Below are 26,399 nucleotides of genomic sequence, written 5' to 3' on the forward strand. Positions count from 1 at the left end.
ATTTTGTAACTTTGGTTTAACTCCGCCTACCTTTTGGGCCAATTGAATTTTAGCTGGAAGTCTGATTCACTGCAAAATTTTGATAGTTCGTCGATATTTGCTAAAAGTCGGGGTAGAAATCTCCACACAGTAGAAGATGAAACACCATCAAAATCGACGAAGGTTTCACGATTAATTGAATTCCTGCAAGACTGCAAATCTTCTTGACATGTGTGACACTTGAGCCGTCAAATTTTTAATTATGTTGAGTAAAGGAGGCTAGCCATTTCTTGATTTGACAAATTCAAATCGTCATTTGTTCATGTGGGCGGGGTTAAACCAAAGTTATAAAATTTCAACTTTAGTTGGGAAGTTTTAAATTAATTTTGAGACTTTTATGATTTTTTAGTTAAAACTCTCTTAGTAATTCTCTTTTTAAATAAAAAACGGTGAGAAGTGTTCTCCATTTCGAGGTGCAACTGTAATTTGAACGTGAAGCAACTAAAACAATCTGTTGATATGTGTTGAAACTCGCGTTTATCCGTCGGCGGATTAAGACCGCCACATTATTATTATTCTCACGCGAAATGCAAACAAATGTGCGAAACTATAACTATCGAAGTAATTCCAACTTGTAAAATGACTAATGTGAGACGACGAATCGAAATTCGACTGTAACTTATATATTGCAAAATTGTATTGTTGGTTGCCTATGTCACATTGTTTGCATGCAACTAGTAATACACCCTGACTTCACGACAGATGTAGGCTAACTTTACACCAGTCAGTTTGACACCTAACCTTTATTTTTAAAATCCAAAACGTAAAAATGCGTAGTACGTGAAGCAACCCCTAAAATGAGCTTAAATTCGCTGATAAAATCCCCGCTCGGTGCAAATTTAGTGTCTAAAACGTTCCGTCAAGTGTCAAATTTTAGGTTAGGTTTGAAAAAATTCCATTTTTCGAGAGCATGCAGCAACGAAGCGGCCCTAAAAAACGTCGACAACACACAACCAAAGAGCTCCGACACGGAAAAGTTGCGCCACAAACTACTAAATGGACCTAACCTCAAAGATTTTTTCAAAGACGAAAATCTTAAATACCAAGAAGACGTCCCTGAAGAAGAGGTTGTGCCTTATTTACAAAACGTCTCAAGGTGCCTACAACCCGTGGAAAACCCCCTCGCTAATGTCATGTTGCAGATATGGGCAGAAACGGAAAGTTTATTTTGAGGTTTATGGGTGTCAGATGAACGTAAACGACACGGAAATTATCTGGTCGATTTTAAAAAAACACAATTATGTGAGGACCGAGACGTTGATCGAAGCTGACGTTGTTTTAATAGTCACGTGTGCAATAAGGGAAGGGGCGGAGGCGCGGATATGGGGGCGCCTGGAGTATCTGAAAGGAATCAACAGGACTAAGGCGACGTTCAGCTCGAAATTTAAAATCGGGATTTTGGGGTGCATGGCCGAGAGACTAAAAGAAAAAGTCCTGGAAAAGGAACACACTGTAGACTTGGTAGCCGGTCCAGACGCCTACAGAGACTTACCGCGGCTGTTGGCCCAAACTGAGAACAACCAGAAAAGTGTCAACGTCCTCTTATCCCTGGAGGAAACATACGCTGATATCATGCCCGTGCGACTCAACCAAAACTCAGTTTCAGCTTTCGTGTACGTATAAACCCCGTATTCTCTGCCTAGTCTGATAAAGTCGTTTCAGTTCAATCATGCGAGGCTGCGACAACATGTGTACGTTCTGTATAGTCCCGTTTACTAGAGGCCGCGAGCGCTCGCGCCCCATGAGCTCAATCTTAAAAGAAATCGAGTTATTATCGCGACAAGGAGTCAAAGAAGTGACTCTTCTAGGCCAGAACGTGAATAGTTACAGAGACTTGTCTCAAACAGCCGACGTTTTCATCCCCACAGCCACGAAACTCGCCAAAGGTTTTAAGACAGTCTACAGATCGAAGTTGGGCGGACGTCGCTTCGCAGATTTGTTAGAAAAAGTGGCTGAAATCGACCCCGAAATGCGAATACGCTTCACTTCGCCTCACCCCAAAGACTTCCCTGATGATGTCATCCACGTTATTAAGTCTCATCCGAATATTTGTAAAAATCTCCACATGCCGGCACAGTCTGGTAACTCCGCGGTTTTAGAGAGAATGAGGCGCGGATACACCAGAGAAGCTTACTTGGAGTTGGTCGACCACATCCGGTATTTACTACCGGAAGTGAGTCTCAGTTCGGATTTCATCTGCGGGTTCTGCGGCGAAACCGACGAGGAGTTCGAAGACACGATCACACTAATGGAAGCCGTGAAGTAAGCTCCTTAATAATAAAACGCCGCTAATTTCACTCTCTAGGTACAACACTGCCTACTTGTTCCCTTATAGTATGAGGGAGAAAACAGCTGCCTATCGGAGGTACACCGACGATGTCCCACTCGAGGTAAAACAAAAGCGCCTCGAGCGAATGATTAAGACGTACCGGAGTTGTACGGAAGTGCTCAATCGGGCTCAAATCGGGCGCTTGCAGCTCATCCTAGTCGAAGGGCGCAGTAAAAGATCGCTGAAGCAGCTCGCCGGGCGCAACGACCAAAACATCAAAGTATGTTACCCTTTTTAATTTGAAAAAACCGCTCAGTTTTAATCTTAGGTTATAATACCCGCTGGAGAAGTCCCCCAGAAGGATGGAGATAACAGCAGGAAATTAACCCCAGGTGACTACGTCGTTGTTCAAATAAACTCGGCAAACTCTCAAGTGTTGAAAGGTATTCCATTGTACTACACCACGCTCGCCGAGTACTACTTGGAATCTCCTCTGGAATTCTCAGAGACTTGTTACAACATGATGTGAAACTAGACGCTTTATTTAAAATGGTTACGATTGTATATTGTTAACAATTTTTGGCAATAACAAGTCTAGGAAGCTTCAACTCGCCCTATAAATAAAAAAATAAATAAATGGAAGTACGCGACCCTGTGAAAATGACTAGAAACAAAACACGCAAGGGACTTTACTTCAGAGCTCTTAAAGTCGCTAAAAGCTGATCCAGCTCGATTTTATACCCAATGAGCTGTTTCTGTCGCTCCGCGCACTGATCGCAACTCCTGTTGGTCACATTCTTCTGCGCCAAGCCGTGTACGATGGCTCTTAGTCGGATCTCCCGCTCTTCATAGCGCTTCTCTAAAAATGCAATCTAAAAAGTTACAATAAGCGTTTTGAAGCAACAAGCAAAGCGGTACCTTCTTCTGCAAACTTTCAACTTCTCCATCACTCCGCGATCCTTTCTGTTGGACCAAATGGTCTCTTTCAACAGTGAGAATCAACAACTCCTCCTTGGCGGCGCTCAACTGACTCTGCAGCGTGGAAAGAGACACTTGCTGCAACTCCAGTTGTTCTCTAAGTGGAGTGATATTGCCGACGTACGCTGCAACTTCACGCTCGTGTGCTTCCTGCAGAGCGCTCAACTGTAAATGCACAAATAGTAATGAAGTAACGAAGTAATTTCCTCAACTTACATCGTGAAGACGCTTCGTTTTCAACACCTGGTAGTCTTCTTCGATTCGGCACAACTGCTGCTTCATTTTGTCTCGCTCCGCTCTCAAGAACTTCACCTCGTCGTCGTCTGGAGTTTTAGCTTGCGACGCTAACTTCTCAGGGTAGCTTCTAAACTCCTTCCTCTCATTAAGACTCCTTAAACTCCCCTCTCGTTCCTTTTGCAACTTCCGGTTGGTTTTCCTAAGTTCGTCCATCTCGCGCTGGAGCTTCGAAACAACTTTCTCTTTATTAGTGAGATCTGCTTGAAGACCTCTTATCGTCGCCACCAAATGCGCGTCTTCTTTAGCCTCCGTGCGCTTCAGAGACTTTAGCTCTGTTTGCGTAGACACCGTGAGAGTGTCCTTTTGCGGAATCTTCCTCTCGTCGGTGTGAGTCTGGGTGTAGACATCAAAAGTATCAATTTTCCTCTTCAGCTGCGTCTTGAGATCGCTGACGTGGAGCTCCAGATCCTCAATATGATTCTCGTATTTCAGTTTCATTTGATTGAACTTCTCTTGGATGTCGAGGAAGATCCGCGAAGATTGAGAGTCGCGGTTCGACGCCTCCTCCTCAAGGATCTTAATCCGATCTTCCAGAATCTTCCTCGCTGTTAAATTCGACTCGGTCGCGTCGTTCTTCGCGGCGACGATCAGTGCAGAGACCGAATCAGGATGCTTCCTTGCGATTATCCTCTCCATTTCTTTAATCTGTCGATTCAAATCCTGTATACACTTCGCGTCTTTCTCATTCTGCAACTTCAGGCTCTTACTTTGAAGTTTCTCAATCTCCAGTAACTTATTTAAGCTGATTTCGTGCTCCAGAAGTTTGTCTTTTTGGTTTTGCAAAGTTAGCAACTCTGTCTTGTATTTGCTTAGGGAAGTATCTAGTTCCACCACGCGACGTTCGAGGTTTTTATTGGAAGCCAAAAGGTCTTCGTAGGAGTTTTTCAAAAGGCAATGAGTTTTATTTATTGTGTCCAGTTGTAACTGTAAGGCGGTGTTCACTTCTTTGGAATCTTTGAGTTCTTCGAGGACTTTCTCAAGCTCGAGATTTATTTCGGGGGAACACAGAGACTTGGCACTGAGGGCTGCTTTGGTCTGGTCCAACAACACGCTGGTTTGCTGCAGTTCGATCTGGAAGAAAAAAAAAACGCTTTATGGAGGAGGCTGTGGAATTTCTAATCTGTTGGCAGCACTGCTCGTACAACCTTCGGGTATAAGTAAACAAACCCATAACACAGCTAACTAGATAAAAAAGCAGTTTAACAGCACTAATCGCTCCATTAAGTCAACAACAATTTCATTGTAATTTATGTCTCTAGATAAGTAAACGTTTCTCGTCAGTCTGAAACAGGTTTGTAATTTCTGCTAATCTGCATGTATTTATCGTGCGATCCATTAATTTTCCATTCAAGGTAAGCGTGAGTTTTCACCGCATGTCGTCTTCTTGCTCGAAATCTGTCAAACTCATCAAATATTGAGTTTTCATTGGTCAAAACTGCAGATGTGGTGTTAGTTACGACATGACATTCTTCTCAGAGCCTACTCCGAATAGAAATTTAGTTTTATTGATACCGATTAGTAGGAATAGAGAATTATTTTCGAAAAAATCAAGTAACCGTGTTTCCACGATTAACGAGGTCACCTGCAGTTGGTGGTGGTGTGATATTATAAATTATACCAATTTGATAACGAATCAATCGACATAAATCTAACGGGAATTTATGTTCTGTTTGGTTCTGGTGATTACCAATCGTGGATAAAAACAAAAAATTCTTTAGGAAATAGCCACATTCCGTTTTAATTTGTTTTTATTGTCATTTTTGTGGTTACAAATTGCTTTGGAGTTGTTAACGCGCTTGCGTAATATTTAATCCCCAATTTGTGGTTTTTCCAGGTGTTATAAGAAGTTGTTTATAACGAAGATTACGTAAAATTCCATGAGAAAAAAATTCTTTTTAAAATCGTATTAGAGTAGGCTATGGAATTTCGACAGTCACACGTATATCGGATTCTTAACTGATACAGATCTAGGGTTTGGTCAAAAAGACACAAATTTACGGCCTTTCGTTGTCATAACTAACAGATATTTGATCTTTGACAGACAATAATCAAATTCAATTAGAAAACACTTTTTACGATCACGTTACCATGCGATCCACTAAAACAGGCAGGCCATGACATTGTTACCAACTGTGAAAAAAAACTCATGGCCTGCGAATCAAACAGAGCTACCAACGCATTTCTAAAAATATGGAAAAATGAACTTCCTCTCTCTATTACTATTAATTTATGTCAATTACTAATAAACCCAACGGAACTTCCACAACCAGGTCACTCCCCATCTATAAAATCAAGAGACATGTTAATTTTAGACACTAAAATGAAGGGCATAGCTGTCACCGCTTGTCTTTCTCTCCTGGTGTTGGGAAGCCCCCCTAAAACCACCTACAAAGGAAACCAGTTGTGGAGAATCACCACCGATGGAGAAGCGGCGCTGCAACTCCTCCAAACGTTGCAAAACGACAACTGTAAGTACCCCAGAATCAACCCCCACTTTAATTCAACTTGTGCTTAGATTTGACTCTATGGGGTCGCAACGCCACCAAAATCGACGCGATGATCAACGTAGGATTTTTAGAAACCGTCAAAGAAAAACTACGAGAGTCCCATCTGGAGTATGAAGTCTCCATAGAAGACCTCCAGAAAGTCATAGATGAAGAAAACCCCAAACCTGGGGAGGATTTCGGTCGGAAAGGGTACAGACTCACCTGGGAGTACTACCACAGCTTGGGTGACATCTACGACTACTTGCAGTACTTAGAGGTGACTTTCCCCCAGTTATGTACCGTGCGTACCATAGGGAGGTCTGTGGAGGGTCGACCCATCAAACTTCTTCGCGTTTCTAATAAAAACCGAAGAAACAAAGCAGTGTTTATTGAAGGAGGCATCCACGCCAGAGAGTGGATTTCCCCATCTGCAGTAACGTACATCATGCATCGTATTGTTGGTAACCACGACAAAGAACCAGAGTATATTCGTAACCTCGATTGGTACTTTGTCCCTGTGTTGAACCCAGATGGTTACGTGTACTCGTACAACGTGGAGAGACTGTGGAGGAAGAATAGAGCAAGAAGTACCAACAACTGTACAGGAGTGGATTTAAACCGCAATTGGGGCTACGATTGGGGTAAAAACGGATCGTCCTCCGACCCCTGCAGCAACTCCTATCGAGGAAAACGACCGTTTTCCGAACCGGAAACCGCATCTGTGGCTAACTTCTTCAACAACAATCCTGATGTCAAATGGATCGGCTACATCGCTATACATTCGTACGGCCAGTATATCCTATATCCTTGGGGTTCCCCCAATGCTATTCTCCAAGACCACGACGACTTGAACAGGATTGGAGTCGAAGCCGCGACGGTAAGTTAACTGTCTTGAGAAAACTTCTTTTGATTTATTAATAGAATATAGTGACTGCCGGCGGTGAGTCGTATTCCGTTGGACCAGCAGGAATTACCGTGTACAATGCAGCAGGAATTTCCATGGATTGGGCTAAAGGTGCCCAAGCAGTTCGATACGCTTTTACGATAGAACTGAGAGATAAAGGAAATTACGGTTATATCCTTCCAGCGAAATACATAAAAGCAACGGCGGAAGAAGCAGAGATTGCTGTTAGGACCATCATAAAAAGCGCGAATTCATAGAGTTGTCTGTAATCAAGTGGTTTATGAACGAATAAAAACCGTGACTAGTTGGCTTCGGAGTTGTTTTTTTCAGTCATGTTCAGAGCTGCCAACGTAGGAAAAAATGCAATGCCTACTAAACCTCGCTTTTTAGATCTCGCATGATTACTTTTTTGAACGGACGTGCGAAGAATCAAATGGTGTTAAAGGAGATATTAATTAATTATTTGTTCGAACATTGAAAGTGCTATTTGGTTTTGTACCATCAATGGTCCTAAAAACAAGTGATAACACGCATCACAGCCACATTTTTCACAGTTAAAGAAATTTGTTGAACGGTGAAATGCCACTATATGATACGCCATTGACTCCGACGTAACTGTCACTCATCTGTCATCTGTGAAATTTGGTGGATTAAAGATGTTTTAATTCAAACAAACAAAATAAGTTTTACCGTTGCGAGAAATTCCGTTTCTTCCAACTTGAGCAAAATCGTATGGTGTAAGAAACGACACCCAAAAAAATTCAGCGCTGCCTTTGATTAATAATAAGCGAAAAAATCCTAAACTTTGTTCAAGGTGTTTATAAATGTTTTTAGCATCAACGGTGGCTCTGGAATTCCTGTCATGCACTTTTTTGCCGCTTTGTTTTCATAGTGAATATAACTATCTTGAAAATTATGTCAAAGACGTTTCAGTTGCAAATTTGTGTCAAAATTTATAATTTTCAGGTTTCAAAAATCACAACTAGAACAGTTTTTTTTCAAAACTTACTTTGCTCTATGAGTGAGGTTTACTACAAATGTCAGTAAAAAATCGAAACCCACATTTGTAATGAACGGCAAATTTCTTTGACATTTCATAGCCACCCTTGATGCTAGAAACATTTATAAACACTTTGTATTTTACAGCTTATAAAATAGCACGAAACTAAAAAATGAGAAAATTTCGCATTGAAATTCCTCGCTCCTCTCCCATCATAAACATTTTTGGCACACCCAAACGCACATAAAATTTTCATTATTTACCGTGAATTTATGTTTATATTTTTTCCCCTTTTATTACGTACAAATTCCATGTTATTTTACGACTGGGTTGGTATTCCTGGCACCCAAGGGATCGCTCACAATTAAATTTTTTACGTTTTAACCGGAAATTGTTGCCGCTTCTGGACTCGGCAAAAGAACGGCAGCGGTGAAATTTCCTTCACCGTGAAATTGCGAAGAGGTTTTATTCTTCCATCAAGGTTCATTAAACCGACAGCTGGTGGTGGTTAAGACAACCAAAGATATCTAAATCGCCAAAGATTTGATTAAACTCCCGTTACGTTCGTATTTTTCCAATTTGTACAAAACCTGCTATTGTGTTCAATGTAGGCTGAACCCGTTCTCAAGAAATTAATGAGACTCTCCGATTCAAAACACAACCAAAGTCAACGTTCTCGAAACCGCGCCACCACCAAACCCCCCAAAATTATCACGCCTAATTAAAATACAATTAATTTTCCAATAACAACCGTCCAACCCACAAAAATAAAGAAACTAATAAAAAAAAAAGCAGCGGTACCGTTCCTCACGAACCAGGTCACGCCTCATCTATAAAACCATCGGCGAGCTTCCCATCGCACCTCAATCGAAATGAAGTGTTTGTCGTTGGTTTGTCTTCTCCTGGCGGCGGATTGGGGGTGGGCGCGACCCGAAACTTCACCCGCCTCCAACGAAACCAGTGAAATTCAAAGCCGAGTCTTGTACACCGGGAGTCAGTTGTGGAAAACCTTCGATATCACCAAGGAGAAGATCCAGGCGTTGGCGAGCTTAAGGGATGAAGGAGGTGAGTCCACTGGAATTCTTACTCAAATAATACGTTGGTTTGTAGATATTTCGATGTGGGGCGGAAACTCGACCTCCATCGATATTTTAGTCAAGCCCGATTCTCTCGATAAGGTGAAGGAAAAGTTCAAAGGAAGTGACATCAAGTTTGAGGTGGTCATCGACGACCTGCAGAGAGCCATCGATGAGGAGAATCCAGAGCCGGAGTCCATTTCCGATGATAGGAGAGGTTCGATCTTACCACATTTTTACACGAATCAAAATTAAATTTGTTGTCGGAGTCGGTTTGAGAATCAAAGACGTGCGTCGGAGCTAGAGGCAACCACACATTTTTCGGTCAAACTGATCAAAACAAACGTATTATGTATTATTAATACAGCACCTCATTCAACGTAAAAACCCAAAAAACCTGCCAACTTTCAGTGAGAAAACTCCCCTACAGATACATGCTAGCCTGGAGAGGGCTCAGCTCTTTGGGCAACAAACTGGAGCTCTGGCCGACGGCAAACTGGGGTCCGTAATTGCATTTAAGTATGTAAAATGCATGCCACGCATCTTTACAACGCACCAGTATCATTAGCTCGCACCTCTTTTCCTCCGATCGCACTTTTAGGCCTGTTAACACAATATCCTTTCTACAATTCCAGGTCATAGAATGACGTGGCAAGCGTACCATCGCCTCCAAGACATCCACGGCTATTTAGACTACCTTGCTGAAACGTACCCGGATCTGTGTACCGTCCAGACCATTGGGTACTCAGTGCAAGGAAAAGCCATCAAACTCTTGAAGATCTCCAATGGAGGCCCCGGAAACAAGGCAGTTTGGGTCGACGGTGGCATCCATGCAAGAGAATGGATTTCCCCAGCTACCGTCACTTTTATCATCAATCAGTTCGTTTCGAACTTCGAGTCCGAACCAGCAGGAGTGCAGAACATCGATTGGTACATAACTCCAGTGTTGAACCCTGATGGTTATGAGTACTCCCACACCAGAGACAGGCTGTGGAGGAAGAACAGAGGAGGTGGAGGAGGCGGTTTTGGAGGAAACTGCGCCGGCGTTGATCTCAACCGCAACTTTGGCTACAAATGGGGAGGACGGGGCGCCTCCAAGAACCCCTGTACTGAGACTTTCGGAGGAAGCGGACCGTTTTCAGAACCCGAAACCGCAGCTGTAAGGAACTTCATCCAGAGCAACTCAGCCGCGAAGTGGAAGGCCTACGTTTCCTTCCATTCCTATGGACAATACGTCCTCTATCCATGGGGGTACGATAGAGTGGTACCACCAGACTACAAAGACTTGGAGAGCGTCGCCAGGAAGATCTCATCGGTAAGAGATATTAAGAGACTGAGTGGTACTAAAAAAGTTTGTAGGCAATTCGATCAGCTGGGGGGCCTCAGTATACGATAGGACCAGCTGCCAACACTCTATATCCTGCATCTGGGGGCTCCGACGATTGGGCTAAAGGAGTGGCGAAGTTCAAGTACTCTTACACTATTGAGTTGAGGGATAATGGGCGCTACGGATTTGTCTTACCGGCGTCTTATATACACCCCACCGCGACTGAAGCTCTGGCGGCTATAAGAGTCATCGCGGAGGCTGCAGCCGCCGCGTAACCGCCCCCACTTCCCATTGAATACTGTGATCCCTTACATTTAACAACAATAAAGTTTTCTAGAAAATCTTACCTTGACTGCTCTGATTTCTTCTCTCAGCTGCTTGTTCTCCACCTCCAAGGTCCTAATGAGTTCTTCTTTTATTTCCACCTTTTCGTCAACTTCTCCTTTCAGCTCCTCCAGTTGTACATTTATGTGAAGATTCTCCTCCATCTCCTGCACATTCTTGTTAAGATTCTCCTCCATTTCCTGCACGTTCATGTTGGGGTCCTCCTCCCCTTTGTCGGGGGACGGGATCGACACCACCTTACTCTCCTCACTGAAGTCTTCACTGTAAGTATCACTCTCGTCGTTAGGCAGCGGACTCACACTTTTGGGCGTCGGCGTCGACTCGTTCGACGACTTCAAATCAGTAATATTCTGCGACGTCTTCGACCTCTGACTTAACTGCTCGAAACTCTTCGAGCTTTCCATGTAAATTCGTTCGGCCTCTCGCATAATATCATCAATGCTGCGTTCTTCAGTCGAGGGCTCATAGGGTCCTAGAGGACTCTGCGCCGCCACTCTATTAATCTCTTCAATTATGCTCCCGACATCAACTGTATCTTCGTGGTTGCTGTTAAGCACGTTCTGTTCCTTCTCCAAGAACTCGGCCAAGGAGCTTGAAATTTCCAGTTCCAGCCGGGGAACGGTGAGGTTGGCGTTCTGTTCAGTTGTCGTATTGTTCTTTAACCACCAGAACGGGGGTGGTTTCGTTTCCATGATTGTATTGATTACGCGGTGTTAAAGAGTCGGTGTGAAAACGATTAAACAATTTTAATTTCGCGTCCAAAACTGTTTACAATGTTTGACAGATGACAGACGAGCAACTGGAGGGGGTGCCAACATCTAGGGATTTTCTATTTCACATCTGGAAACTCTAGTTACCAATTTTTGAAATGAATTAAATAATAACGGAAACGTGCAATTAAAAAAATAGTTGCAGATTCTTGTTCCTGAGGTAAAAATTGGTAAAAAAAAACAGGTTTTTTTTTGTGATTTAGTTGGAATTCACTTCTAAAAGTTTCTTGACACAAAAAAATGCAGCATTACAGATCAACACCAAACTCTGCACACTGCATCACTTTGCATTCCTGCATCCATTTCTGGTCTCAGTTCCTCGGTAGCTGTGAGATTTTCCGAGAAAATTCAAATTGAAAATGTCGAACAAATGGGAGCTGTCAAAATAACCAAGTTAAGACATACGTTAAGATACCTGTCCTATGTTTACACACAATAATTTTAAATAATTAATAGAATTGTAACCAAGTCGTGAATGTTAAATCAGAGTTCAGATTCTTACTCCTGAGGACCAAATTAATAAAATGAGTATTTTCTTGCTTTAATTTTCATCGAAAAAATGCGAGGCAAATAAAAGTTTGAAAAATTAATAAAAAATTAACGAAGCGTCGGATCGAAAAATCTTTGACAGATTCTTGTTCCTGAGGTCCAAATTGATGGAAAAAGTCGGTTTTAAAAAGATTTTATTTTTTTCAAAATCGCCAAAAATCCATGAATTAACCCCTTTGAACTTTTTTTGGCGAAAAACACGAAAGTTTTCAGATCAACACGAAACTTTGCACAGGGCATAATTTGACATTTCTACATCCATTTCTGGTCTCCGTTCCTCGCTATCTATACGATTTTTTGAGAAAATGCAAATTAAAAACTTCAAAATTCAATTCCCCGCGTGGAGCAATATGTCAACAAATTATAGAAGCTGCGACATGCGTTAACAGATCTGTCCTATATTTAGTCATATTTAATATTATATAAAATATTAATTAAGCTGTAAATCTTAAATCAGAGTTCAGATTCGTTTTTCTGAGGTTAAAACTAACAAGTTAAGTAGTTTATTGTATTTATTTACACCGAAAAATGAGGTTTCAAAATGACAGCACAATATGTGTATATTTGGTTGCCTACCCACAAAGCAAATTTTATTATTAATTAAAATCATTATTAGATTTTAAATCCAACTTTAGAGTACAGAATCTTGTTCCTGATGTTCAAATTAATAAAAAAATTGTTTTCAAGAGTTTTTAAACTTTGATTAAGTTTCAAAGTTCATGTGGTACATAACCTCTTTGATTTTTTTTCGAGGACTTCAGATCAACACAAAACTATCCACACAGCTTCGCTTGGCTCTCCTGAACCCATTTCTGGTATCAGTTTCTCGCTACCTGTAAGATTTTTCGAGAAAATCCCAATTGAAATTCGTACAAGAAATGTGCGTGCTGCACATCTAAGACATACGGCGAAGACCCAACTTCACACCTAATGTTTAAACAAATATGAATTAAGCAACAACCGACGCGTGAATCTCAAATCAGAGTTCAGATTCGTTTTCCTGAGGTTCAAATTGATAAGTGGAGTATTTTTTTGCTTTTATCTGGACCGAAAATCGTAATGTCGCATAAAATTTTTAAAAATTAATTAAAAATAAACCGAGCGTCGGATCGAAAAAGCGACGCCAGATTGTTGCTTCTGAGGTCCAAATTGATAGAAAAACTTGGTTTTAAAAAGATTTTATTTTTTGTCAAAATCGCCAAAAATCCATGGATTAACCCCTTTGAACTTTTTTAGGCGAAAAACACGAAAGTTCTCAGATCAACACGAAACGTTGTACAGAGCATTATTTGACACTTCTGCATCCATTTCTGGTCTCAGTTACTCGCTAGCTGTGAGATATTTTGAAAAAATGCAAATTAAAAATGTCGAAATTTGATTTCCCGGCGTGGAGCAAAATTTCAACCAGTGCACCAAGCTAGGACACACGGCGCCAACCACGCGCGACCTAACTTCACACCTAATGTTCAAATAAGTACTAATTTAATAACAACCAACGCCTGAATCTTAAATCAGAGTTCAGATTCTTTCTCTTGAGGTCTAAATTGATGTAAAGTCCAGCTCATTGCTATCAGTCCAGTCTCCTGTGTAAATTTTCTAAAATTCTTGGGTGTAAATCCAACACAAAATTGCAGCACAAATTAACACAGACTTAGCACAAAATTATGACATGTTTAAAAAAAATGCGATGTATGATGCTCAAACTTGACGCACCTCAACTTGAATACAAAATTTTTATCACACATTTTATATCGGTGTAGGCAGCCAACAATACACCCCACGGCGGGGTTACACTCAATTTAAATAAAAATCAAAGAGACAATGCTGTTTTAATTGCACATCCTCCGATAACTTCATTAATTAATTTATTACTTAGATAAATTTGCGGAGGACGCTGTTAACAAAAGTAGGTATGTGATCATGTAGGTACTAATATACAGTGTGACTCATTTAACTTGTTAAACATAGACCCATTTGCATGTAAAGCTCGTCATGGTGGTGCAGTTATGTGAATCCCGCTGTATTGAAAAAACAGTTGACTTGTACTTTCCATGGGTTGATTACCATTGAAACAATTGCACATAAATTATGTCACCACCTCCGCGTCACCAGCTTTTAGGGCAATCACCATGAAATTGCCCATCGTAGTGTTTCAGCTTTTCTTCATTCACTTAGGATGGTACTTTTCAAACAGGGTTTCTTCCAACGAGATAAAATGCGAGCGACAGTACCAAATATGGCGAATTCAAGCCCCTGAAGAAACAATTCGCGATGTTTCCTGTTCGGGGAAGGGTAAGTTTTAATAGGGAGTTTCTAAATTTCTGTAGTTTTCAAAATGTGGGGCAGCGGTACCAACCGGACAAACCAGTACGTGTTGGTCAAATCCACCAAAGCAAACAGGGCAAAGGAGATGTTGAAGCGCCGAAGCTTAAAATACGAGGTGATAGTAAACGATCTGAAGAAAGCGCTTCGGAAAGAAAATCCCCGGAAAGTCAAGATGAGGATGGGTAAGACCTCTCTTCGTTGTGTTAAACTAGTTAGTTCTTTAAGACGGGAGAAAACTGACGTGGAAGGCGTACCACCGCTTCGACGACATCAGCGAGTTCCTGGACAATCTCGCCGAGTCCTCGGAATTGTGCTCTGTCCAAACCATTGGCTTTTCGGTGGAAAACCGCCCCATTAAACTCCTGAAGGTGTCAAACGGGAATCCGGGAAACAAGGCGATTTGGGTCGACGGCGGTATCCACGGAAGAGAATGGGTGTCTCCAGCTAGCGTCACCTTCCTCATCCACTGCCTGGTGAAGCACTTTCAAGAGGAAGACGCAGCCATGCAAAACTTAGATTGGTACTTCGTCCCCGTTTTAAATCCTGACGGGTACGAGTACACCCACAGTCACCCCTCGGCGCGCTTCTGGAGAAAAAACAGAAGACCCTTCGATGGCTGCTTTGGAGTAGACATCAACCGCAACTTCGGGTACAAATGGGGGGGCAAAGGTGTCTCCACAGACCCCTGCGCTGATAATTTCGGTGGGAGAGAACCGTTTTCAGAACCGGAGTCTCAAGCAGTGCGAGATTTTATCCTCAAGAGCACCGATATCCAATGGAAGGCGTACCTCTCTCTTCATTCATATGGTCAATTTATCCTGTTTCCATGGGGGTACGACAAAGTTGACGCCCCCAATGAAGACCAGCTGAGCAAACTTGCGGAGAAAATGAAATTGGTAATACCTGAAGAACTTTACAAAGGTGTTATTGAGGATTTTTAGGCAATTCACTCGTACACAGGCACTGAGTATACTTTTGGTTCCGCAGCCAAGCATCTTTACCCAGCTGCTGGAGGCTCAGACGATTGGGCTCTTGCTGAAGCGAACTTCACTTATTCTTTTACTATTGAATTAAGAGGGACGATGGACGACGGGTATTTGTTTATGTTGCCGGCGAAGTTCATCATTCCCACGGCGACGGAGCTTATTCGGGCTATTCGAGTTCTTGCAGAAGCTGCAGTTAGGGCCTAAACAACCAATTTATTGTTTCTTCTAATATAAAAATAATTAGATCGATATCCGTAGCCTTGACTTAATAATGGTCATTACGTGTCTTCCTAATAGCCAAACCTTGTTAGTTCCATAATTGATTTTCCTTAATATCCCCGAAAATCTCACATTTCTTCCAGAATGTTGGCAGTAACATTATCCGTCTTCTATTTCCTTAGTGTTGGCAACACTTATTTAGAACCCCTGGAACCCCCCAAAGAACAACTCCACCAGTGTTTGCAGAACCTTGTGTTAAAACACGCCTCTCCACAACACCTCATCGTCACCATGAACGTGAGTTTCCCTCTTCAGTACCCCGTCGTCCGCCTAGACGAAGAAGTTGACTTCAGCGCATTTCCTCGAGTTCACACGTACTTAATTAACACGCCTGAGAATGACTTAGAAGAGACTTTCGACACTTTGAACGTCTTTCAAAACTTCAATCCGCGAGCTAACTTCATTCTAGTTCGGAATGAAACTTCAACCCTCGAAGTCTTCAAAGTCGCTTCGAAGTACTACGTGAGTCACCTCGCCGTAGTGACGTTACAATCTCACGTTTTCACATATTTTCCTTACGAAGGAAGAGATGTTGAGAATCCTGACACCACTCCAGTGGCTATGGGTCCGTGCTCACCAACATTAAAGTTGTTTGATTGGAAAATGCCGAAGACGTGGGATAATTCGGTACTTCGTGTCTCTTATAAAACGTACGAGCCCTACGTCATAGACCCTGAAGGAGTACTGAAAGGAATCGAGATCTTCCTTCTGGAGACCATCACCAAGGCGTTACGTTTAAAGTCCGAGTACTACTTCAACAATGGGAGTTATTACGATGTGAACAACCCTTTGTCGTACTTCAGTATGTATGGTGATCTTCTAACTCGCGACAAGCATGTGAGTGTTGGAGCTTTGTACTTGAAGGACCGCGAGCACTTGGATTTCGACATCACCCACTCTTACACCGAAGACAGTTTTCGTTGGGTGGTACCAAAAGCTAGAGTTCTCCCCCAATGGGAACGTATAGCTAAGGCTTTTGGTTGGAGAGTCTGGATCGTCTTCGCGATATTTTTTATTGTTTTAAGTGTCATTTATTGGTACTACTTGAAGAAGGTGCACGTGGCAGTACCATCGAAACTCCCACTCTACCTCTTCGGGGTTCTTGTAGAAATGGCCTCACAGTTACAACCGCAACATACAATTCGTTGTCTTTTGGGGTGGTGGATTCTGTACTGCATGCTCATCTCCACGGCTTTCAAGAGCGAGTTGATGGACCTCTTGTCCAAAGTGCAGTACGGAGAAGATATGCAGTCCTTGGAGGACGTGATCAATTCGGATTTGATTATTAACATTCCTCAAAGTTACGCAAGTTTGTACGACCGCATGGATGATAGTAAAGACAAATACATTTATGAGCATAATGTTAGATGCGACGTCCTCTCGGAGTGTTTGATGAGAACCGCAAGACAGAAAGACACCGCGAGTTTAGCTTTGCATCGCTATATTTTATACCGCGAACCAGACTTGTTGAACAAATATGGTCAAAAAGTGGTCAATCTTCTCCAAGAGAAAGTCTTCCTGTTGTCCATCCAAATGGTTTTCACCAAAGGCTTCCCGATCTTTGAGCAGATTAATAAACTTCTTGTGTGGTTGGACGCCAACGGCATCGTGGACTACGACTTTGACTACATCGACCACATCATCAAGACTCGGCGGATGAAGAAAATTCAACTGTCAAAAAGAACCGTTTCCAATAATTTAAAATCAATGAGTTTACCTTTCGTTTTCTTGTTGTTTGGAATGGGACTCAGCTTCTTGGGGTTCGCCTGCGAGATTGGTTGGACGTGGTTACAACAAAATGCGACGTTCCAAGAGTACAGACGGAGAGTTTGGGCCAGAGAACGGAGATTTGGACGGAAGTGGAGGTTCTTCTGGAAGAAGCAGAAGAAGATAAGTCGGTTTGAGAACAATCTGGTGGTTCTGGTCGACGGGAAAATCGAAATTTTTTGAGGTGGGGCTGTCAGTTTAGACACATTATGCTGTTGTATCAGCTAAGAACAGACATGCCTTCCCTATTTTACTGTAAAAATAAAAAATTACGGCGTTATGTGGTTTTAGGGTATAAAAGACAAAAGACGATCGTATAAGTTCTGTCACTGTAAAATGTCGAAATTAAAGCATTTAAGGATAATTTCACTTCACTAGGAACAGGTTTAAGAACTCCCACTAATTAAATACGCAACCTTGATACACAGCACTTTTTATGTCAAAACGTAAATGTCAAAATCTGGGGAGACAATGACGCCAACCTTGACATCTTAAAATTTTCAAAGAAAATTCATCAAGATTCCAAGCTTTAATTAAGAAATAACTAACTGGCAGAGTAAAAACTTGAAACCTAAACCAACTGCAAACAACTAAAGTGCGACTCATTGCAATTAGTTCACTCTTCTGTGTAAATTTTCGAAAATTCTTGGATGTGAATCCGGCTTTCAATTCTTTAGGGAGAAAATTATGGGAAAATTAAATGTGGCGATTTTTTAAGTTCTCAAACTCGAGAGTATTAATCAATAATTAAGTAAAAATTCACTGCAAAAGAAAGATTTTAATAGAGATTTAACAAGTTTTGACAATCTTGCGCAAAATGATTAGCTTCTACGCCTGCCACAGTTGGATCAAGGTCAAATACTATTGCTGCCAACTATTATTGATAAAAATCTCTACTTAACTTTTTAATAATTGGATCGATAGTACTAAGCTCTGGTATATAAATAATCGTTTTTCAATTGTTTTCGGTGCTTCAAGAGACTTATTAAAGCATCGTTTTGTACGTTGGTACTCCTATCAAATTGATGATTGCTCCACAATAACAATCGTCATTTGTTAACAGTTTTGCCAACTTAGCCGTTTTAGAAAAATGTCCCTAGATGGAAAAACTAGTGGTTTAATACACTCTTTATCAAGATTTGTATTTATTTTGTGTTTCACGGTTCAGAGAAAGCCAATTTTTTTACTTTCGGAATGTAATTCATTCTCTTGACCCAGATACTCCTCTGTAAACAAATAGTAATTTATTACGTGTGGCTTTTAACTTTATTCGCATTCCACTTACCTAAAAACTGTCATCGTCCAAAGTATCAATACCACAAAATGAAATTCATTATCACCTTCACCTTAATAAAACACTCAAACAAATCAAAACTGTGTCACTGCAACGATGCTCCTGACGTTCTTCGCCATTTCCGGTCTTCTAACTCCACATTTTAATAATTGTGTCAACAATTTAGTTGCGGACTTCACCGGAAACTCCGTTCTCTCTATAAACTTCGATGGGTATCTACAAACTCCGGTTATTCGGACGAGTTCCGGTGGTACCACCCTTAGTACCGACATCACTATTATAAATTTAAACGGCCTATCTCTGTTGGCAACACTGAATAGTACCACGTTGAACCCCAGAGGTACCACCATAATAATCACAGACCGAGCAAACAGTTCGATTTTTAAGACAGCCGCTCGGTACTACCTGCAGCGACTCGTGGTGGTGGAAACGAGTGGTAAAATCTACAGTTACCAACCGTACAAACGCGGCAGTGTTGACAACCCTACAACGGGGCGGTTTCTCATTGGTACTTGCAACAGTACCGTCACGACAGATTTCAAAATCCCCCAGAAATGGCCACGTACGACAATCACCGCTTTGAATAATATAATTCCGCCGTACTCCATCTGTCCGACGTGTCCCACCAATCGGGGGATCGAAATCGAAGCGTTTGAGGTGGTGGCAAAGCACCTCCAACTCCACGTGAAGTACACGCGGACAGATTTTGTTTATTGGGGGTCGAAAGTTAATGGTACTTACTCCCACATTTTGGGGGAGCTGCAAAGACGCGAAGGCGATTTGACCATTGGGGTGTTTCATTCAAAATTCGATGAACACCTTGATTTTGACACCACTTTTAATTACATGGAGGACGGTACCAAGTGGTTGGTACCCAAAGCGCGGATTTTTCCATACTGGAAGCGTTTGTCGTTGGTTTTCGCCGCAGAAGTCTACTGGGCGTTGGGTCTCTCAACAGTTACAATGATGGTTGCTTGTAAGGTACTGTACGCTGGTACCTCATGGATGATGTTGTACCAAATCCTACTGGAGGTGAGTCTTAAGGAGTTACCAGGAAAGAGTCTCCTGATGTTGTGGATTGGCTCTTCATTGGTACTTTCAACAATGTTCAAGAGCAAACTCGTTGACATCATGTCGAAGCAGAGTTACGAGCGACAAATAGACACGTTGAGCGACATCGTCGCTTCGAAACTCCACATCTTCATTGACCACGACATAGCGAAATTCTATCAAGATTCCACCAGCGCTGACGAGGAGTACGTGAGGAACCATTACGAGTTCTGCACAAATCCTCGAGTTTGCATCAACAGAACTGCCTTTGTTCAAGACGCCGTCACTGTTGATTTCGAACGAAGCAATTCGTTCTTCTTCACAGATTTTGTTGATGAAGATGGCGACATTTTGATTCATCTTTTTAAGACGCCAATCTTCCCCGTTCATATCCGCTTGTTCTTTGTAAAAGGCCATCCGATTTTCCCCCAAGTCGATCAACTGTTGATGAGGATGAGAGACAGTGGAGTCATTCAACGGTTGTACGACGACGCGAGCTACAAAGCCAAACTGGCGATGGCGAAGAAGTCGAGTTTCAAAGCCGAAGTGTTGAATGTTGAGCAGATGGAAGTCGCGTTTTTGGTTTGGGGGTGTGGGGTGGTTACCGCGCTTGTGGTCTTCGGGGGAGAATTGTTGAGTAATCTGAAGAAGTGGGGGAATTTCAAAACCGAACAACCATGAACTCATGATAAAACTCACGTTGTCAATAAACTCTTATCAGCAACATGTGTTTTTGTTACCTTACCACACTTTTCATTCCAACGCAATGGCACCGGTTGAGTTGTACCGAGTGAAGACACAAGAAGAAGAGGAAATCTTCGCGCAATTTGAAAAACCGATGGCAGTAGTCAATGAAGACCTTCAGGCGATCCGGGAGTGGATGTCAACGCAGCCACATCTCCCAGAAATTATGGGTAAAAATCACAAAGCAGTGCTACCAATCCACTGAAAATTTAAAGCCGCTTTTGTTCCAGACCCCAACAGCATTAAAAACTTCTTGGTAAACAACAAATGCAGCGTTGAAGTGACAAAAAAGAAGATTGACTCGTACTACTCTGTTAGATCGAGATTTCCAGAAGTATACAAAGACATCAATCCGAAGTTACCACACATGAAGAGAATCATTGACGTTCTGTGAGTGTTTTCTTCCGGTTTCTTACCGACATTTCCGGTTGTAGAATTTCAGTTCCTCTTCCTCAACTGACTCCACAGTTGAGTAGAGTTTTTCTTCATAAAATCCCGGAAAAACATCACTGGAAGGATATTTCCCACCAACATTTCAACGGCTATACTGTTAATTTCACAGAAATCCGCTTGAGAGAAAGTCTTCAGTTATCAGACATTCACATTTATGATGCCTCTAACATGACCGCGGATATTATTAAGAAGATCAGTCCAACTATGTTACAAAAATTCATGCTGATTCACAATGTGAGTTGGTAACACTGCTACGTTGAAAGACAGTCGTACCAATCGTCGAAACTCTACAAAGTCTTCTTTCAGGAATTCCTTTCATTTCGTGTGAGCGCTGTTTACATTATCAACTCAACTCCTGGGATAACCGCCGTTTTTAACATTCTAAAAGCTGTTTTGAAGCCGAAACTGTTAGAGAGAATCCATTTTTGTAAAAATCAGACTGATTTGCTCGATTTTTTTCCCAAGGAAATGCTGCCTTCGGACTATGGGGGCGAAGGAAAGTCTCTGGAGGAGCTTCAAGGTATTTAGACACGTTTTCTGCTCAGTTTAAGTGATGATTTTAGAAATAATGAAAAAAAAGTTTCTGGAGTATCAACCACGCTTTGATGAAATTGACGATATGATTGTGGACGAAAATCTGAGACCTCTTGAGGTGAAAAATGATGAGTTCATGGGAGTGCAAGGCAGTTTTAGAAAGTTAGAATTTGATTAGATAAGCTGAATTTTAAAATTCTGATTCGTTGAACTTTAAAAATATCTCGTAAGGATTGTGGGCTCGTAAAAATAGTTATTTATGTATAGAGAGTCGAAAGAGGTAGATTATAGCCCGCAGATAAAAGTTTATCTAAAGGCATAATACATTTTTCGGCCAGAGGTGCTTACGCACAACGCATTAAACGCACTTTCTTTAATGTATTACGGATTAGTAATTTTCCTGCGGTTTTATCGGCTCGCCGAGTTGTTTTATTTATCTACGTTTTAGAATAATTATTGTACTTGTCATGTAACTACAACGGGCAATAAAAAAGTACTCAAAACACAAATTAAAACAAGTATCCAAAGATTGCAAGAATTTAAATATTTTTTTCAGATATTTATTTATAAGTTTTCCCAAACACATTTTTAATTGCTTTTGGATGATTTGAAGGTCTTATTGGTAATGTATAAAATCCACCAGTACCAAGTAATGATTAGCTTATTAGAGACGAGGATTTTTATGTAAAATTCGTACAATTAAAGACACAAGTGGATACAGGTTTTTAAAAAAATAGTTTTTTGCATAATAACATTAAACGCCAATTTTGCTTTTCCTGAGTGGTTCTGGCTTAAAAAATATTAACCAAATATTAACCAATATAGAAATATAGAAATGATAATTTAAAATGTTAAAATTGTTAAAAATCAATTGGGGAAGTACATATTTCTATTGACTACCGGGGTGTATTATTATGAAGAGTTAATTTTTAAATCACAGAAAACAACAGAGTAAAAAAGGCTCTCGTGTCAGGTAAAAGGTTTGGTTAAAAAAAATTAAATGCGTTTTTCTCAAATACAAATAATAAAATAGTAAGTAATTTTAAAATTTCCCCGGCGACCAGTGAGGAAAAATTTCGGACCACATTTACGAAAATTACATTTTTCAATTAAAAAAACTTTCTTCCATTACGTACTATGGGAACTGCAATTTTGCGGATTTTATACATACATTTTTCATTAATTGAAAAAAAAAATTACGCCTAATTACGTAAAATTACGTAAAATTTTTGCCTACTAGAACCAGAAATTTGACGGACCACAAACGCAGAGAAACTCAAATCCTAATATTTTTAACTCATCTTTGGTCCAACACGAATTTATTGTTCCAACCGCTGGGTTTCTTAGGAAATGTGCAGGTCAAGCGCCCGTTTCCATAAAGTTTCTGATCCGCTCATTACCAAATCCTCGGTAATCCCTTTTGGCAGCTGTCAATCAAAGGTGTTGTTAAAGTTGCATACTTTTTAAACACGAAATTTTCGGGCAGGCTCGTAGACCCTTAAGTCTAAAAAGTAATTCTTTATTGCATTATCGAGAGTCTACTGTATTCAAATTCTTAGGAAATTGTAGAGAATTTGAAATTTGCGATACTAACCACTTCGCACACATGTATTTTGTGTTGCCTATATGCATCTGTCAGTGTCACTTTGACAGCCACCACCACCTGTCACCCGACATAACCTAAATAAACAAACCGTCAAACTGACACAAAATGATCTTCAGAGTGCTGGAAACACTTTTAATTTACGTCTTCGTGTACGCTGTGGCCTTCGATGACATTTTCGTCGACGGCAACAACTCCCAAGAAATGATCGATCAGGGCCGGACCCAATATCAGGTAATAATTTCATCCATCACCTCAAATCCTCTTAAAATCCGAAATTTAGTTGCTTAAAGAGAAAGGCAGCCTACCCCGCTACGGCAGCTGTTGGAAAGCCGCCATGGATCATGTCGAAGACGGCTGTAGAAACCTCTCAGAAGACACCCAGAGCGACATGGCCTTGCACCTCACCAATTGCTTTCTTCAGATGTCAGGCCAAGACACTTACCACTGCGAGTTGGACAAAAAACCGAACGTAAGAAGCATCTGCATGAAGAGCATGACCGACCGAGCGTTCAACGTCTACACGGAGTTCTTCAACCACGTTACCAACATCTGTTGGTTTTTAAGAGGCCAGATTTGGTATGAAACCATCTCTGAAAACAGTTTTAAAGTGGGACAACAGTTGGAAGCCTCCGCCAAGACCCAAGAGGAGCTTCTCGACTCCCAAAAAGAAAGCATGGAAGTACAAAGAAAGATTTTACGACAAGAAAAGCTCCTGGAGGAGGTCTTAGGGGATTTGTACGTTTCCACTAAGGCACACCGGGAAATTTTAAACGTTTTAACGAAAAGTGTGGCGAGTTTCCAGTCGTGGGTCCTGGGGGAAGTCTCCTGGTTTGACTCAATTGTTTTTTATGTCGTCACAGGATTGTTTATTTTCATTTTTACTTCAGCGACGCGCACTGCAAGTGCGCGTCTTCCTCTTCTTCTTATTCTATTCGCGAATTTATGCACTGAGCGGTTTGTTTGCTACTTCTTAATCTCAGAGGACACCATTGTGAACACGAAGGTGTTGTACCAAGACGTCTCCACGTACATCTGGTACTGTCGGTACTTTTTTATTTTCGTTCTTCTGGCGTATCTGTTGTATCAGTTGTACAATTACAAGGATATCCATGTTGAAAACCACAAATATCTCCAGACGATTACCAACCAAAATAACAAAATCTTAGAGTTGTTGTACGCAATTAATAACAATTATATTCGGCAGAGTTCCCCTAAGAGCGATAAGTTTAGTTGTATCAATGAAAGTTCGCATTTTAATGGATTTTTAAGGCGAACGAACTTAGATTTCGATGACAGTAGTAACGCTTCTGATAGCATCACAGGCCGGAAGTCTTACTCTTCGCGAGTTAAGGTGTTGGCGGAAACACATAGAGAGAGGTACAATTTGCGAAGTAGCAAGCAAAACACGCCGGAATTAAAGTAAAAGTGCCTCGATGCATGTAGATAAATTAGTGACAAGTTTTTATGGAAAATCGGTTAAATTTCCTTCCAAGCAGGCCATGCATTTTGAACGTATGTCGGCTTCTTGCTTGTAAACTGTCAAATCTCTGCTAGAACGTGTTTTTTTACGCAAAGCCTACTTCTCATAATGATATCTAAATCACGAAAAATACTTTTTTCAAATGATCTTTTTCAGTTCCTAACGTCAAAGCAATGGCGTATGTCCTTTCTTTACTCTTAATTTGATGATTTAATTCATTTGATCCTGTATATAGAAGAAAATTTTCCATAAAAACTGACAACTGTCAAAGTAAATTAACAAATTTATGTACATATTGGACGTTACTGAAGAGGTGGTGTCCTTGACCCGATTTGTGATAGTAAATTAAGGATAAAATGAGTCCTGGTAGAGGAATGTTTTACGCATACGAATTATACCCAGTGAAGTAGAAAATAAGGTTTTATGCTAGCGCGAAAAGGATCGCTTTCCGTTCTTGGTATATAATCGGCGATCAATATAATTTGTTATCAAGATGTCTATGAACTTTGCTCGGATGTCGGTTATTGATTCATACATGGCTGTCAAGGTGAAAAAAATGACAATTTATAGGCCTCTTGATCACAGTCGTTAAAAGCGGTACCAAAGAGAATATAAACCAGTGCTACCATAACCGTGTTCCTAATTTATTCTTTCCTTGTTTGCTCAGTTTCTTATTAAAAAAACGAATCAAGAGCTCTTTTAATTTAATGGTAATAACACATTACTGTATTTTATTTTTTTTATGATTATAAGAATATTTTGTACAAACCCATTTATGCAAATAAAAAATATTTATAAATTTAAGCTCTTAACTTAGCCAACTGTGCTTCAATCTCCTCATCAGTAAGGCCACTTTTACTCTTTGAAGTCTCCCCAATTTTCCCTTTTTCTGGCAAAGGCGCCCCTGCCATTTTCCCGCTAACTTCAATCCCAATCTCATCCAAAACCTGAGTAATAATGTTATCACTCTCCTCTTCATCCCCAGATTCAGTGAGCATATCATCCAAAGCGTCATTTACTAAAATCGAGAATTTAAATTTGAGTATTCAACGGTGTTGAAGTCTTACCCATCTCATCCGTCATGTCCATCTTCATGGATTCTCTAGTAAACGCGTTGACATTAGCTGCGATTTGTTCAGGTTTCATGATTCTATTCATATCAGACATTGTCTTCCCAGCCACTCCCATGGCATTTGCGAGTTTAACATTAGCCCCCATGGCTGTGTTCTGTGCGGAAATCCCCCGGACTTTACTACTAGCGTTGTAGGAGCGGTTCTTCTGCTTGCGGAGTTGGACAAGTTGTTTTGCCAGGAGTTTGCACCCTTCATTGTTCCCTTCTTTCGCCAATTTCTTAATCTCCAATTCCTATCAAACACGTGAGTCGTGTCTCATTAATGTTGTTTGTTGTCTTACCAATTTCTTTTCTTCTCGTTCCAATTCACGACGGTCTCGTTCCAAATCTCGGCCCACTTTTCGTAGCTGACGATCAGCTTGACGTTGCTCCTCTTTAAAATAACGAATACAGATGATTTTAAGGGTTGAGGGGTTAAAGGGTCTTACCTTTGGGGTCAGGTTTCGAGAAAAAGTTGAACATTTTCGAATAATTGTACTGTTATTGATTATGAGTCATTGCTAAATTTGACGTTTGTTTAAATTCTGACGTTTAGAGGAAAAGATAGGTTATGTGCAGCTCGATTGAGTCGGTAAAGTAGAGAGTGTTTTGGAGTTCTATGTAGTAGTGGTTCAGTGGGAAAATCAAATTGACTTTTTTTGTTTCGTGATAAATAAGATAAAGACAATAATAAATGAAGATAAATGTGAAGTGTTTTATCGTAACAGAA

The 26,399-nt window shown here is 40.9% G+C and overlaps 7 protein-coding genes across 11 annotated transcripts; 5 read left to right on the forward strand and 2 right to left on the reverse strand.

Moving 5' to 3' along the window:
• Positions 1 to 717: 717 nt before the first annotated feature.
• LOC148171044 (CDK5RAP1-like protein) lies at positions 718 to 2,916 on the forward strand. Its single transcript, XM_088040478.1, has 5 exons — positions 718 to 1,135; positions 1,182 to 1,652; positions 1,702 to 2,301; positions 2,345 to 2,588; positions 2,637 to 2,916. Exons 1-5 carry the CDS (start codon positions 837 to 839, stop codon positions 2,835 to 2,837), a joined length of 1,815 nt encoding a protein of 604 aa, XP_087896604.1. The 5' UTR covers positions 718 to 836; the 3' UTR covers positions 2,838 to 2,916.
• Positions 2,835 to 11,534, reverse strand: LOC148171045 (centrosomal protein of 162 kDa). 2 transcript variants are annotated; one of them, XM_088040476.1, is made up of 4 exons: positions 10,724 to 11,534; positions 3,503 to 4,654; positions 3,227 to 3,451; positions 2,835 to 3,180 (listed from the first exon to the last, which is right to left on the reverse strand). In XM_088040476.1, exons 1-4 carry the CDS (start codon positions 11,411 to 11,413, stop codon positions 2,998 to 3,000), a joined length of 2,250 nt encoding a protein of 749 aa, XP_087896602.1. In that variant the 5' UTR covers positions 11,414 to 11,534; the 3' UTR covers positions 2,835 to 2,997. The 2 variants fall into 2 exon arrangements, with proteins under 2 accessions (XP_087896602.1, XP_087896603.1); XM_088040477.1 differs by having other exon boundaries at positions 3,046 to 3,167.
• LOC148171046 (carboxypeptidase B-like) lies at positions 4,777 to 7,866 on the forward strand. Of its 4 annotated transcripts, none has more exons than XM_088040481.1 (4): positions 4,777 to 4,874; positions 5,854 to 6,051; positions 6,099 to 6,946; positions 6,991 to 7,866. In XM_088040481.1, exons 2-4 carry the CDS (start codon positions 5,883 to 5,885, stop codon positions 7,228 to 7,230), a joined length of 1,257 nt encoding a protein of 418 aa, XP_087896607.1. In that variant the 5' UTR covers positions 4,777 to 4,874; positions 5,854 to 5,882; the 3' UTR covers positions 7,231 to 7,866. The 4 variants fall into 4 exon arrangements, with proteins under 4 accessions (XP_087896607.1, XP_087896606.1, XP_087896608.1 ...); XM_088040480.1 differs by having other exon boundaries at positions 4,778 to 4,935; XM_088040482.1 differs by having other exon boundaries at positions 4,780 to 4,874; positions 5,896 to 6,051.
• Positions 8,767 to 10,723, forward strand: LOC148171047 (carboxypeptidase B-like). The gene is made up of 4 exons (XM_088040483.1): positions 8,767 to 9,038; positions 9,084 to 9,266; positions 9,685 to 10,364; positions 10,409 to 10,723. Exons 1-4 carry the CDS (start codon positions 8,846 to 8,848, stop codon positions 10,649 to 10,651), a joined length of 1,299 nt encoding a protein of 432 aa, XP_087896609.1. The 5' UTR covers positions 8,767 to 8,845; the 3' UTR covers positions 10,652 to 10,723.
• Positions 11,535 to 20,426: 8,892 nt separating the features above from the next.
• Positions 20,427 to 22,160, forward strand: LOC148171048 (alpha-tocopherol transfer protein-like). The gene is made up of 9 exons (XM_088042288.1): positions 20,427 to 20,655; positions 20,716 to 20,875; positions 20,920 to 21,172; positions 21,206 to 21,458; positions 21,502 to 21,634; positions 21,704 to 21,707; positions 21,764 to 21,850; positions 21,921 to 21,941; positions 22,086 to 22,160. Exons 1-9 carry the CDS (start codon positions 20,427 to 20,429, stop codon positions 22,158 to 22,160), a joined length of 1,215 nt encoding a protein of 404 aa, XP_087898414.1.
• Positions 22,161 to 23,114: 954 nt separating this feature from the next.
• On the forward strand, positions 23,115 to 25,272 carry LOC148171049 (uncharacterized). The gene is made up of 2 exons (XM_088041776.1): positions 23,115 to 23,309; positions 23,359 to 25,272. The coding sequence occupies exons 1-2, from the start codon at positions 23,184 to 23,186 to the stop codon at positions 24,499 to 24,501; spliced, it is 1,269 nt and encodes a 422-aa protein (XP_087897902.1). The 5' UTR covers positions 23,115 to 23,183; the 3' UTR covers positions 24,502 to 25,272.
• On the reverse strand, positions 25,256 to 26,269 carry CHMP2B (Charged multivesicular body protein 2b). Its single transcript, XM_088041780.1, has 4 exons — positions 26,119 to 26,269; positions 25,972 to 26,063; positions 25,626 to 25,923; positions 25,256 to 25,576 (listed from the first exon to the last, which is right to left on the reverse strand). Exons 1-4 carry the CDS (start codon positions 26,150 to 26,152, stop codon positions 25,359 to 25,361), a joined length of 642 nt encoding a protein of 213 aa, XP_087897906.1. The 5' UTR covers positions 26,153 to 26,269; the 3' UTR covers positions 25,256 to 25,358.
• Positions 26,270 to 26,399: the final 130 nt, after the last annotated feature.

This window comes from Gnatocerus cornutus, chromosome 7 (genome assembly GCF_029298725.1).
Source record: "Gnatocerus cornutus isolate USDA-ARS CGAHR chromosome 7, icGnaCorn1.1, whole genome shotgun sequence".
Taxonomy (NCBI): Eukaryota; Metazoa; Arthropoda; class Insecta; order Coleoptera; family Tenebrionidae; genus Gnatocerus; species Gnatocerus cornutus.

Coding starts and splice junctions, on each gene's coding strand:
- LOC148171044 (XM_088040478.1), top strand. CDS start 837: ATGAGCTTAAATTCGCTGATAAAATCCCCGCTCGGTGCAAATTTAGTG. Junction 1,136..1,181: donor TATTTACAAAACGTCTCAAG/GTGCCTACAACC, acceptor GTCATGTTGCAG/ATATGGGCAGAAACGGAAAG. Junction 1,653..1,701: donor AACTCAGTTTCAGCTTTCGT/GTACGTATAAAC, acceptor AAGTCGTTTCAG/TTCAATCATGCGAGGCTGCG.
- LOC148171046 (XM_088040479.1), top strand. CDS start 5,730: ATGGCCTGCGAATCAAACAGAGCTACCAACGCATTTCTAAAAATATGG. Junction 6,052..6,098: donor AACGTTGCAAAACGACAACT/GTAAGTACCCCA, acceptor ACTTGTGCTTAG/ATTTGACTCTATGGGGTCGC. Junction 6,947..6,990: donor TTGGAGTCGAAGCCGCGACG/GTAAGTTAACTG, acceptor ATTTATTAATAG/AATATAGTGACTGCCGGCGG.
- LOC148171047 (XM_088040483.1), top strand. CDS start 8,846: ATGAAGTGTTTGTCGTTGGTTTGTCTTCTCCTGGCGGCGGATTGGGGG. Junction 9,039..9,083: donor GAGCTTAAGGGATGAAGGAG/GTGAGTCCACTG, acceptor GTTGGTTTGTAG/ATATTTCGATGTGGGGCGGA. Junction 9,267..9,684: donor CATTTCCGATGATAGGAGAG/GTTCGATCTTAC, acceptor CTACAATTCCAG/GTCATAGAATGACGTGGCAA.
- LOC148171045 (XM_088040476.1), bottom strand. CDS start 11,413: ATGGAAACGAAACCACCCCCGTTCTGGTGGTTAAAGAACAATACGACA. Junction 4,655..10,723: donor AAGAAATCAGAGCAGTCAAG/GTAAGATTTTCT, acceptor TTTTTCTTCCAG/ATCGAACTGCAGCAAACCAG. Junction 3,181..3,226: donor TTGAAAGTTTGCAGAAGAAG/GTACCGCTTTGC, acceptor GTAACTTTTTAG/ATTGCATTTTTAGAGAAGCG.
- LOC148171048 (XM_088042288.1), top strand. CDS start 20,427: ATGATAAAACTCACGTTGTCAATAAACTCTTATCAGCAACATGTGTTT. Junction 20,876..20,919: donor AAGAGAATCATTGACGTTCT/GTGAGTGTTTTC, acceptor TTCCGGTTGTAG/AATTTCAGTTCCTCTTCCTC. Junction 21,173..21,205: donor AATTCATGCTGATTCACAAT/GTGAGTTGGTAA, acceptor GTTGAAAGACAG/TCGTACCAATCGTCGAAACT.
- LOC148171049 (XM_088041776.1), top strand. CDS start 23,184: ATGATCTTCAGAGTGCTGGAAACACTTTTAATTTACGTCTTCGTGTAC. Junction 23,310..23,358: donor AGGGCCGGACCCAATATCAG/GTAATAATTTCA, acceptor TCCGAAATTTAG/TTGCTTAAAGAGAAAGGCAG.
- CHMP2B (XM_088041780.1), bottom strand. CDS start 26,152: ATGTTCAACTTTTTCTCGAAACCTGACCCCAAAG. Junction 26,064..26,118: donor CTCGAAACCTGACCCCAAAG/GTAAGACCCTTT, acceptor GTTATTTTAAAG/AGGAGCAACGTCAAGCTGAT. Junction 25,577..25,625: donor GGACATGACGGATGAGATGG/GTAAGACTTCAA, acceptor TCTCGATTTTAG/TAAATGACGCTTTGGATGAT.